The following is an 11,684-nucleotide window of genomic DNA, read 5'->3' as shown; positions in this document are numbered from 1 at the left end:
CCTTGGAAGAAATCCACCTGGAACCTTAGAACAGTGGTACATTGTCTTATATTCCAGGAAGAAGGAGAGACAACCATCCTGCAACTAGAAAAGGATTTGCGCACTCAGGTAGAACTCATGCGAAAACAGAAAAAGGAGAGAAAACAGGAACTGAAACTACTTCAAGAACAAGATCAGGAACTGTGTGAAATTCTTTGCATGCCCCACTATGATGTTGGCAGCACCTCGGTTCCCAGCTTAGAAGAGCTGAGCCAGTTCAGACAGCATGTGGCAACACTGAGGCAGGCAAAGGTATACTGCTGCATTCGCACTTCCTCAAAGGTCGCCTCACTTTCCTCTGCGTAGCTCCTAATCATCTTATTTTATAGGCGTCCAGGCATGAGGAGTTTGTCAACCTAAAGAGACAGATCATACTGTGTATGGAAGAATTAGATCACACCCCAGACACCAGCTTTGAAAGAGATGTGGTGTGTGAAGATGAAGATGCCTTTTGCCTGTCTTTGGAGAACATTACAACACTACAGAAGTTGCTGCGGCAGGTAAGGTCTATTCAGATTACGGCCTGGGATCTCCAGCATCTCCAGCAATTTGAAAAAATCGAGTTTTTTTTCCTTGAGTCTTAAATAAGGAGCCAGTCTAACTGAAGAGAATGAGAGACGATAAAATAGTATTATATGATATACAAACTTGACTTTCTTTTTTTTTAACAAAAAATGTGTATGTACCTCTAAGAATGTGAAATTGAAATTTTGGATGAAATAATAGTCATGTGAATTAGCTTAGTGTTTAATTGAAAAAAATCTTTTTTAATTCAAAATTTTAATCCAAGTCTTGGGGTTTGAGATCCTACTATAATGACAGCCTTACAGTTGGTGTTCAGAAGTCATCAAAACACGGCTCTTCACAATCTTGTAAAAGTGCTTCTTCTCCATGTGGGTCCAGACTGTCTTTGTGGGAGGCCAGAGGGCTAGCATTTTCTGTGCTGCTGCCTTTGCTATAACCACGGCTCTCTTTGCTACAGCTAGAAATGCGAAAGTCACAAAATGAAGCAGTGTGTGAGGGTCTGCGAGCTCAGATCCGAGAGCTCTGGGACAGATTGCAGATACCCGCAGAAGAGAGAGAAGCTGTGGCCACGGTTATGACTGGGTCAAAGGCCAAGGTCAAGAAAGCGGTAAGAAACCCAACAGGCGCTGGGTCCACAGTCTGTATGAGCAGAGCTTCTGTGTCAAGTCTGATGTCTTTACCGCTTCTGCCTTGAGTGAGTTTGTTTTTAATACAAGCATCAGAGAAAGTTGGCAATAGCTTGTTCATCTTCTATCTTTTGTGTACATTTCTTAGATTTCTGGCTCCTATAATGTTATAGAGTGTTGATTTACCCCGGTGGCTTTGTGTTGTAATTTTATTTGAAAAGGGGGAACTTTTAGAGCCAGCCCTGCTGGCCTAGTGGTTAAAGTTCAGTGTGGTCTGCGTCGGCGGCCTGAGTTTGGTTCCTAGCCACAGAGCCACACCACTGTCTGTCAGTAGCCATGCTGTAGCAGCGATTCACATAGAAGAACTAGAAGGACTTACAACTAGAATATACAACTGTGTACTGGGGCTTTGGGGAGAAAAAAAAAAGAGAGAGAGGAACTGATGTTCCTCTGGCAACAGATGTTAGTTGAGGGCGAATCTTTCCCAGCACAAAAAAAAAGGTGAGGGGGAAACTTTTGCAAATCTCCATGAATATAAAAGCATGACAGGCACCTTTAACAGGTCTCTTTGTTTCAGCTGCAATTAGAAGTGGATCGGTTGGAAGAACTCAAGATGCAAAACATGAAGAAAGTGATTGAGGCCATTCGAGTGGAGCTGGCTCAATACTGGGACCAGTGTTTTTACAGCCAGGAGCAGAGAAACGCTTTTGCCCCTTACTATTCTGGTTAGTATAGAAGCGGTGGTCTTCAGCTGGCCTGCTCACTTGTCTTTTACAAGTGCATACATTCACCAGGAAGTATTTCCTCTGCTGAACAGATATAGCCACCTTTTCAAGCCATTCAGCATAAACTGCCATTCCTGTACAAAGAACCATTTGCACATGCTATTAGGAAACAAGGGCTCTCTTGATTTCTGAAGTAGTATATCACTGTAACCTGTACTTGTGAAGCTTAAGTTTACCAGGTGCTTACTCTATGCCAGATGCAGTGTCAAACCCTTAACAATAGGATCTCACTTAATCCTCATATCAACAGATGAGGACACTGAGGCACATAAATGTTGAGCAACTTAGCCCAGAGGCACACAGCAAGCAGGTCAATGGCAGAGCCCACATTTGAGCCCACAGAGTTGGAGCCCAGCGCCCAGTGGAATTCTGGTCTGACCTGAACTGAATATAAATGTAAGGCTGTCTTTACTAAATTCAACAAGTGTTTTTGGACATTATCTGTGACCTAACCCTCTACTGGGCAGGGTAGAAAGGGACAATATGAAAGAAACTAAGACAAGGCAAGAGATGACAGAGGTTTGAGAATCTGAATCATTTTAGTCCACACTCCAGTCCTTTAGTCCCTAGTACTCCCAGGCTGATCGTGACAAACCTGGCTTTTACTATCCATAATATAGACTTATTTATTGTACCATTTTTACTATAAGGAAGAAAAATATTTCCATCTTAGGGGGACAAAGGATTAGTAAAGTGGGATACTAAACACTAGAAGAATTTTTTAAAATTACTGGGCCTATATCTTGCAGAGGACTACACAGAAAATCTGCTCCAACTCCATGATGCCGAGATTGTGCGGTTAAGAAACTACTATGAGGTTCACAAAGAACTCTTTGAAGGTGTCCAGAAATGGGAAGAAAGCTGGAAGCTCTTCTTAGAGTTTGAGGTAGTGTCCTAGTTTTTGTTTTCCTTAGAGTACAATAAAGTGTTCAGAAACCATGCCCTGGTTAGGGTCTGAGTCCAGTTTCCTTTGCTCCTTACCAGTTTCTAATACCATATTGGTATTAAATCTCTGAATTACTGCTAACTTATCTGTATTTGTTAAGCTTGTATATGCAGGAACATATAAGAGAAAAACCCAAAATTAATGGCTTAAATAAAGTAGAAGTTTCTTACATAAAGTCCAGAGGTAAGTAGTGCAGGGGAGGTATGGCAGTTCCACAGTCAGTAGGGGCCCAGGCTTCTCCCTCTCATGGCTCCCCTCCCACTAATGTGTGGGCCTTATCCTCAGGGCCAGGGTGGCTCCCAAGCTCCCACCTTAGCACTTCAGGCAGCGTGGTAGAGGAAAGAACACAGAAGGCGTGGCCCCTCCAGCCCCACTAAGGGCTCCTCCCAGGCTCTCCTCACAGCACCTCTGCTTACATGCACACCAGCTGCTGGTGAGGCTGGGAGAATTGCTGCCACAGGTAAATGTGGGTTCTGTTACTAAGAAAGGAGAAAGAATGGGTGTTGGGGCACACAACTAATATTCTCTACCATTCCAACTTTGGCTATTTTCATAGAACATTGTCTGGGTATTGGGGTACTATTTTTTTTTTTTTTTTAAGATTTTATTTTTCCTTTTTCTCCCCAAAGCCCCCCGGTACATAGTTGTGTATTTTTAGTTGTGGGTCCTTCCAGTTGTGGCATGTGGGACACTGCATCAGCATGGCCTGATGAGCAGTGCCATGTCCGCACCCAGGATCCAAACCAGCAAAACGCTGGGCCGCCGAAGCACAGCGCACAAACTTAACCACTAGGCCACTGGACTGGCCCTGGGGGCACATGTTTTTACTCTGAATTCCTTTTCTTCTGATAGACTTTGCATATACTGGTTCCCAAGGCATTTTAGAGCTCAGGGCTGGGACTAGAATGAAGCAAATGAGGCATGTAGGGCACACAATTCAAGGAGACTCATTCTCTGTTAGAGCTCAAAGGGGCCTTCTTAGAATCCTGAGTTCAACTCCCACAAGTTTACAGGCAGGACACTAGGACTCAGAAGTGGAGAGAATTGTCTGAAATCTTATAGCTGTTTAAGAACAGGTGTCCTAGTCTTCAGTGACTCTTTACTTTGGTTGAAAGCAAGCAGCAGGAGTAGTAAATGTCAATAAAGAGCCAAATAAGGAACCTTTGTAGACATGCCAGTATTTAAGAAAAAAGAAACTACCATCCCCTTTAGTGAGCATTTATAAGCAGTCACCAAACAAGCAGTCTGGAAGGGAAATAGAATTTCTTTACAAGCTTGGCCCTCAAATTGTCAAGATTGTTTCTAAACTTTTCTGATTATCTGACCCTATTTTTGAGTGTAGAGACCTAATTTATATTTACAAGTTATATACTCATGTTCTGATATACTGTATATATGATAGAATAGAAACAAAAGAAGAATAAGAAACCTACCACTTTACATTTTTTACTTGTCCATTTTGAGGGTTAATTTCATAAATATCAGATTATCTATAAACCCCTTAACTGGGCAAACCCCTTAATTTAAGCTGCGTTGTCTCAATATGCCAGAAGTAAGGGGGCAAGTAGGGGTGCCACCACCAAGCTCTCCGAGTGTAGAACCCCCTCTTGTCCCTCTGCGTACCTCATTTCCTTTTGACAGCCAAACCAAGGAAGGGACCAGCGACACTGTGCATTAAATAGGGAAGCCTGTCTTAGACTTTTTAGACTGAAAAGGAAACAGCAGTTTTCCTGCACGCCAGTGGATGATCTTGCCTATTCCCGGGAGTGCTCACCCTCCGCTCCCCCGCTTCAGAACGCCACCATTTCTCACTGCTGAGAGTGGATGGGATGCAAGACTCCTGGAAAGTCTACTTAATAATATTTATCAGTTGATGAGAGCAAGGCATCATAGCAGAAGTAATTGTTCTGTCTAGGGGTTTATGCTAATTAAAATGTATTTTTCAGGGGCGGGCCAGTGGCGCAGTGGTTAAGTGCGCGCATTCCGCTTCGGTGGCCCCAGGTTCGCCGGTTCGGATCCTGGGTGCAGACGTGGCACTGCTTGGCAAGCCATGCTGTGATAGGCGTCACACAAATAAAGCAGAGGAAGATGGGCATGGATGTTAGCTCAGGGCCAGGCTTCCTCAGCAAAAAGAGGAGGACTGGCAGTAGTTAGCTCAGGGCTAATCTTCCTCAAAAAAAAAAAAATGTATTTTTCACAGAGAAAAGCTTCAGATCCAAGTCGATTTACGAATCGTGGAGGAAATCTTTTAAAAGAAGAAAAGCAACGAGCGAAGCTCCAAAAAACACTCCCTAAGGTAATATTGTTGCTTGGCTCCAAAATACTTCACTTTTTGTATATTTGCAGCTTTGACTCATTTTGCCACAAAACTCTTCTCTTCCAAAGCTTAGGCAAAGATAGGAAGCTTATACTAGGCCTTCCTAGTATAAGCAACTGAATATGAAGGTTCATTAGCTTTCCAGGGCTGCCATGACCAAGCACCACAGACTGGGTGGCTTAAACCACAGAAATTTACTTTCTCACAGTTCTGGAGGCTGGAAGGCTGAGATCAAGGTTGGCAAGGAGGCATTCTTCCGAGGCCTCTCTCCTTGGCTTGGAGGTAGTTATCTCTTCCCTGTGTCTTCACATGGTCTTCCTTCTCTATGTGTCTGGGTCCAAATTTTCTCTTATAAGGCCACCAGTAGTCATGTGAATTAGGACCCACCCTAATGACTTCATTTTAACTTAATTACTTCTGTGTTCAAATAAAGGACCACTTTCTGAGGTACTGGGGCTAGGACTTCAACATATGACTTTTGGGGCACACAGTTCAGCCTGTAACCCAAGGCAAGCTTTTTAAAGTGCTGTGGGCTTCGTTCCTATTCTCTATTTTGGTAATAACAGCATTTATTAAATTAAGTGCCACGTACTATTTCAAAGTGCTTTCCATTTATTCATTTAATCGTTATAACGTCCTTGTGAGGTTGGTATTATTTCCATTTTTACAGATGAGAAAACTGAGGCACTGAGAACTTAAGTACCTTGCCCCCTTTTCATAGCCAGTGAGAGGTAGCTTCCAGGTTGGAACCCAGGTAGTGCTGCTCCTAATGTCCACTGCCTGTTTCATGTCACCCATCTTCCCCAGTGCCGCCTCCAGCTTTAGGCCCCAGAACCTTAGTGGGCAGAGTCTGGGTTCTTGCCTTTTCCCACCTTCATGTGTACTGTGAAAGAACCATCCCTAGGCTTTGATCTCTGGCCACTCTGACCTGTACCTCCATGGGTCCAGCTACCTGAAGTTAGGCTAATGATGCTCTTGGGAGGAAGGAGCCATTCTTTGGGAGAATCATTTGGGCTTCATACCAAAGATTGGAAGTAATTAACGTGTCCTTGTGTCTGGGCTCAGCTGGAAGAGGAGTTGAAGGCACGGATCGACATGTGGGAACAGGAGCATTCAAAAGCGTTTGTGGTGAATGGGCAGAAATTCATGGAGTATGTGACAGAACAGTGGGAGATGCATCGACTAGAGAAAGAGCGAGCCAAGCAGGAAAGAGTAAGTGAACACAATTTGCGAAGAGGAGAAGATAATAATGTGAGCAGCCCAGCATCTGCCAGGGATCTGGGCTGGGGAAGCAGCAGCCCACCGCAGCTCTTTTTAGCTCTGGTTGCAGAGACTTGGCACCAGATTTCTGGCCTTGCTTTTGTTCCCATCTCAGACCTGTTCTCTTATTGGGATTTATCACTATTGCTTCTGATTTTCACACAGCAACTAAAGAACAAGAAGCAGACAGAGACAGAGATGCTGTATGGCAGTGCTCCTCGAACACCCAACAAGCGGCGAGGCCTGGCACCCAACACGCCAGGCAAAGTGCGCAAGGTAAGCGTGAGGCTTTGTGGACCACTACTGACGAGGGATTGCTGAGGACAGGGCTCTGGGCTGTCTCTTGCCTTCTGTCCTGCAGAGATGGGGAAGGGCTATCCTGGCCTCCCAGGCCGAGTCCACATGAGAGAGTGAATGGAGGAGTGCAGTTTAGTCCTGAGAAGACTGGACAGTGACTGTCAGGCATGGCCAGCTTTGATGTGTCCAGTTGTTGAGTCCTCAGATTAAACTTAGGGGGGCCAGTACCTGCCAACATTCTGCAATGATAAACCTTCAGAATTCCGACAAGTGACCATGGTACTATGTGAAAGAAGACTTTCATGTTTTGTAAGTAGAATACTTAATACTCCTGAATCTCCAGAACAGGAAATCGGGAGTTTCTCCTTTTTTAACTTTTTCTTTGATAAAGGAAGTGGAGCATCATTTCCTTTTTCCCTCTTCAACTCATATTTTGTAACATATGAAATGTTTAAAAAAATCATCTAAGAGAACCACTGAGAGTATTTTTCTTGCTTTTTAAAAAGGTTTTTAAAAATAATGTGTTTTTACAAAATAGAGATCATATTATATAATTTTGATTTCTGCCTTTTTGGTATTGGTTGTGATTTTTTTTATAGCATCAAACTTTCTTCAAATGTATGCTCGTTATTAGCTGTATATTCTATCCTCTTGACACACTTTTATTAAACTAGTTCCATATTGTTTGATATTAGGTAGTTTAACACATAATTTTTTATTATGAAAATAAACTTTTAAAAACACTAAAATTCAATTCTAGAAAGGTGTGTTTTAATTAAAAGTTTGAGAACGTCTGTGCTGGATGCTGAGAATACAGAGATAAGTGAGCCAGCCCTTGCTCTCAAGAGGGCTGTATCCACACACTTCTCAAGTCCTGGCAGCACTAACCCTCCCATCAGTGATGCAAAGGGGTTGTACCCATCCATGCTCCCAGTGGTAGTACCTTGGTGTCGAGGTGGCTCCAGTCCCTGCCAACACGTGATGAAAATCTTGACTTTTAAATTTTTGTCTATTTGATGGGTATCAAGTAATGTCTCATGATTTTGGTTTTTATTTCCCTAATTACTAATGAAGTTGAACCTTTTGCCATGCTCATTGGCAGTACTTGTGTGTGTCTTGTGTAGCTTGTCTCTTTACTCTTTATGGTGTCTTGCTGGTGAACAGAAAGTTCTTAATTTTAATATAATAAAAATGTTTTTAGTCTGTTTTCTTTATGATTTGTACTTCTTGTACCTTGTAAGTAAGCTACCCATGACCTGAAGCCATACAAATATTTTTCTACATTGTTATTTCCTAGTTTGTCTCTTCGATTTTAATAGTTTTGCTATTCCATTTTAAGGTTTTTAATCCACCTAGAGTTAACTAAAAAAATTTTACAGCTTTATTAAAATTGACACAACATTTAATAACTTCTGACATATGTATACACCATGAAACTGTCACCACAATCAAGGCAATGATCACATATCCGTCACACCTGAAGTTTCCTCATGCCTGTGTTCCCTTCCGCCTCCCCCTCCTCTCCTCCTTCCCCCTCAGCCTCTGGCAATCACAAATTCGCTCTGTCACTATTTATTAGTTTGCATTTTCTAACATTTTACATAAATAGAATCATATGTTACATATTTTTTTTTTTTAAGATTTTTTTTTTTCCTTCTCCCCAAAGCCCCAGTGCATGATTGTATATCCTAGTTGTATGTCCCTCTAGTTCTTCTGTGTGAGCTGCTGCCACAGCATGGCAATCGACAGCCAGGTGGGGTGGTTCCATGACTAGCAAATGATCGTGGGCCACCAAGGTGGAGAGCACGGAACTTTAAGCACTAGGCCACCAGGGCTGGCTCTATTACATGTCCTTTTTTGTCTGGCTTCTGTCCTTTAGCATAATTGTTTTTGAGATTCATCCCTGTTGCTGCATGTATCAATAGGTCACCACTTTTTCTTGCTGAACAGTGTTCCAATGCGTGACTGCACCACAGTTTGCTTATCCATTTGCCTGTTGATGGATATTTGGCTTGTTTCTAGTTTTGTGGTTATTACAGATAAAGCTGCTATAAATATTTATGTGTAAGTCTTTGTATGGATATGTGCTTTCATTTCTCTTGGGTAAATACCTAAGAGTGATATGGCTGGGTCATATGCTAAGTGTTTAACTTTGAAAAACAAAATGGTTGTGTCACTTTATAGTTCCGTCTGCTAGATATAAATAGGCTGTGAACACTTTTCACAGATTTCCTCAAAGCGATTCCCCATGGAAACCCATCTTTCTTAGACTGCTTCCCATACTCGTTTTTCTGTAGTGTAGGGATGGGTTGCTGAGCATGTAACTCACATCAGTAATCTCTATTCTTCTCCTTAGCTGAACACTACCACCATGTCCAATGCTACGGCCAACAGTAGCATTCGGCCCATCTTTGGGGGGACGATCTACCGCTCTCCTGTGTCTCGACTTCCACCTTCTGGCAGCAAGGTTAGTGTGCTCTGTACAAACACATCCCCAGCACTGTCCCACCCTGTTTACCCAGGGGCCCCACCTATCTGTTCCAGTTTCTAAGATTCAGTTATCATTGAGATGCTGAGATGACAGATGTAAGCTAGCAAATCTGTCAAAAAACTAAATCAGAAAAAGAATGGTCCTTTTGAGCCCCACCAGCATCAGGGAAGCACGGGGTGTAACTGGGACACTCAAGAGCAGGTGATGGTGCCCCTAGGCTCAGTTTAAAGTCTAGTCTTCAGTTGCTGCTGAGCGGAGTCCCTGCATGTGGGTTCCAGCCCAGTGACACTGGATCACTAGACACAGTCCGGTACTCTCGCATATGGTGGGGAGTATGTGCTAAAACGCGTCCAGTCTTTCAAGTATTTTACAGACTGTGCTCAAGACAGGTGTTCTGCAGATCGTTTAGAATTTGTATTTCTTTAAACCAGAAGTACAGGATTCCAGACACATGAATAATATAAAGATGGTATCAGCCTTTGACAATTTGCATTTATGTGTGTGTGTTGTAGTCATTATAAGGATGATACATTGATCTGTCTTTCCTTTCTCTGCAGCCAGTTGTCACTTCCAGCTGTTCAGGAAAAAAAACACCCCATGCCAGTAGGCATGGAGCCAACAAGGAGAACCTGGAGCTCAATGGCAGCATCCTGAGTGGTGGGTACCCCAACTCGGCCCCTCTCCAGCGCAACTTCAGCATTAATTCTGTTGCCAGCACCTATTCTGAGTTTGCGGTAATTCACCTTTTCTAATATCTACCAGTCTCTGGGGAGCACACAGTTGGGGCAGAGTCGGTATCTTCCCCAGGGCACCCAGCTTTTTAGTTAGGCCGGTTCTTTGGAGGCTGAGAATCCCTTTCCTGCCTTGACCATGGCGTGGGGTGGGGGTGGTTTAAGGGGAGTATATAGGACAGAAGGCAGCAGCAACTAGACATTTACCTTGGATCCTTCTGCTTAAGAAATACCATTCCCTGGCTGCAGGAGGTGACCCTGCTGATCAGCTGCCCTGTGCTCTCTTGGTGGAGTTCTTGGTAATTGTCTTAATTCTTTGTTCTTAGAAGGATCCATCCCTCTCTGACAGCTCCACTGTTGGGCTTCAGGTCTGTATGGCAACCCCTGCATGTCCCATGTCCCTTTTCCAAACTGATCTGTCATCTGCTGGCTTCATTTCCATCTGGGCACAGGGCTACACTAACCAATAATCTCAGCTGTACTATCACAGACCCTTTTTTTTTTTTTTTTTTTTTTACAAAGGAAGCAGAAAATCCTAATACAGACTTCAAAAATAATAAATATCTGGCTTAAGTTCCAACAGACTGACTAACCTGCTGATTAACAGGAAAATTTGTTCAGACTTGAATTGGATTCTCAGCCCCACCTAAAGTCAGGCAAAGCTTTTTTATCATGTTATTTCATAACAGAAAACCTTCACCCTCCCCAATTGTGACATCAGAGGCCTCCAATGTGCTGGAAAGAACAGAGGTCCATCACGTGGGGAGGGGAGCCCCAGCTGTGTGCTGCCTATGAGGTCCTTGACCTGTGTGCTGATTATTTCCTGGAGTATATGCCTTACTAACCCCTCGGGGCTAATCACCAACTTTCCGTCTACTCTGAGCTAGCCATCACTCATTTCCTTGCCTTTGCCTATTTCTACCACATTGAGCTGCAAAAGCATATGAGAGACACTGGAAGAAAGAAATTCCAGAATGTTCTTCAGCTCCTAGTAACCTAGTCCATATTTACTAACACTTAACTGCAGTGCTCTTTACTTAACAATGTGTGTTCCCTCTTCCCTCGTATCTTTCTGTTGAGAGGTAAGCTGCTCCTTACCCTTGCGGGGATACTGAGTAAAGCCTAGGGCGCCAGCTCTCCTGTTGCTGCAGTGATGGAGAATGGGACAGTTGCCCATGGTGATAGCTCATTTTGAGCATTGAAGCTAGCTTCACATGCTGGCACTTTTCTCAAATTACAGGACTGATGTGCTTCTACCTATAGAAGTGGGTGTGTGACACTCTGGCGAGCTGACTGCTGGACAGAGGGTCCAGCTTCCTCTTTTTCACTTGCTCAGCCAAGCCCCATTTCATCCACTTGGGGCTTAAATGTACCTGCTTGCCTCTGGCTAGGCCTAGACAGGTTCATCTGGTTTTGGTTGCTATGACTGGTAGACGCCACCAGGCAGCACGAAAGCCAGTAGACTAACCGCTACTAACATCAGTTTTTCTCAAAGGTCATTCATGCTTTATCTTCTGCTTCTATACCATGTGCTCCAGCATGAGATCAAATCACCAGCAGGTTACAAGGCCCTCAGCCCCAGGGATTGGTAGATATATGGTCTGGCCCATTGTTTTAGAAAGGGCTCAGAAGACCAAAGCTTGTTGCCCACCTAGCTTGACAACAGA

General features: G+C 43.6%; 1 protein-coding gene across 5 annotated transcripts in view; it reads left to right on the top strand.

The window, feature by feature from the left end:
* PRC1 (protein regulator of cytokinesis 1) overlaps positions 1-11,684 on the top strand; it is a 29,105-nt gene that overhangs the window by 16,091 nt on the left and 1,330 nt on the right. The window contains exons 4-14 of one of the 5 annotated variants that reach the window (XM_044761111.2): positions 58-291; positions 369-539; positions 1,022-1,171; positions 1,768-1,915; positions 2,725-2,861; positions 5,122-5,217; positions 6,304-6,450; positions 6,664-6,774; positions 9,152-9,262; positions 9,844-9,943; positions 10,344-10,385. In XM_044761111.2, the coding sequence (XP_044617046.1) occupies positions 58-291; positions 369-539; positions 1,022-1,171; positions 1,768-1,915; positions 2,725-2,861; positions 5,122-5,217; positions 6,304-6,450; positions 6,664-6,774; positions 9,152-9,262; positions 9,844-9,943; positions 10,344-10,363 (1,425 nt within the window). In that variant the 3' untranslated portion in view covers positions 10,364-10,385. Of the gene's footprint in view, positions 1-57; positions 292-368; positions 540-1,021; positions 1,172-1,767; positions 1,916-2,724; positions 2,862-5,121; positions 5,218-6,303; positions 6,451-6,663; positions 6,775-9,151; positions 9,263-9,843; positions 10,021-10,343; positions 10,528-11,684 lie in introns of those variants that run through there. The other 4 variants (XM_044761082.2, XM_070494974.1, XM_044761104.2 and 1 more) reach the window with 4 other exon arrangements.

Source organism: Equus asinus, chromosome 2, assembly GCF_041296235.1.
Source record: "Equus asinus isolate D_3611 breed Donkey chromosome 2, EquAss-T2T_v2, whole genome shotgun sequence".
Lineage (NCBI taxonomy): Eukaryota > Metazoa > Chordata > Mammalia > Perissodactyla > Equidae > Equus > Equus asinus.
Note: the sequence above shows the minus strand (reverse complement) of the source record. Positions and strands in the feature narration are given on the sequence as shown.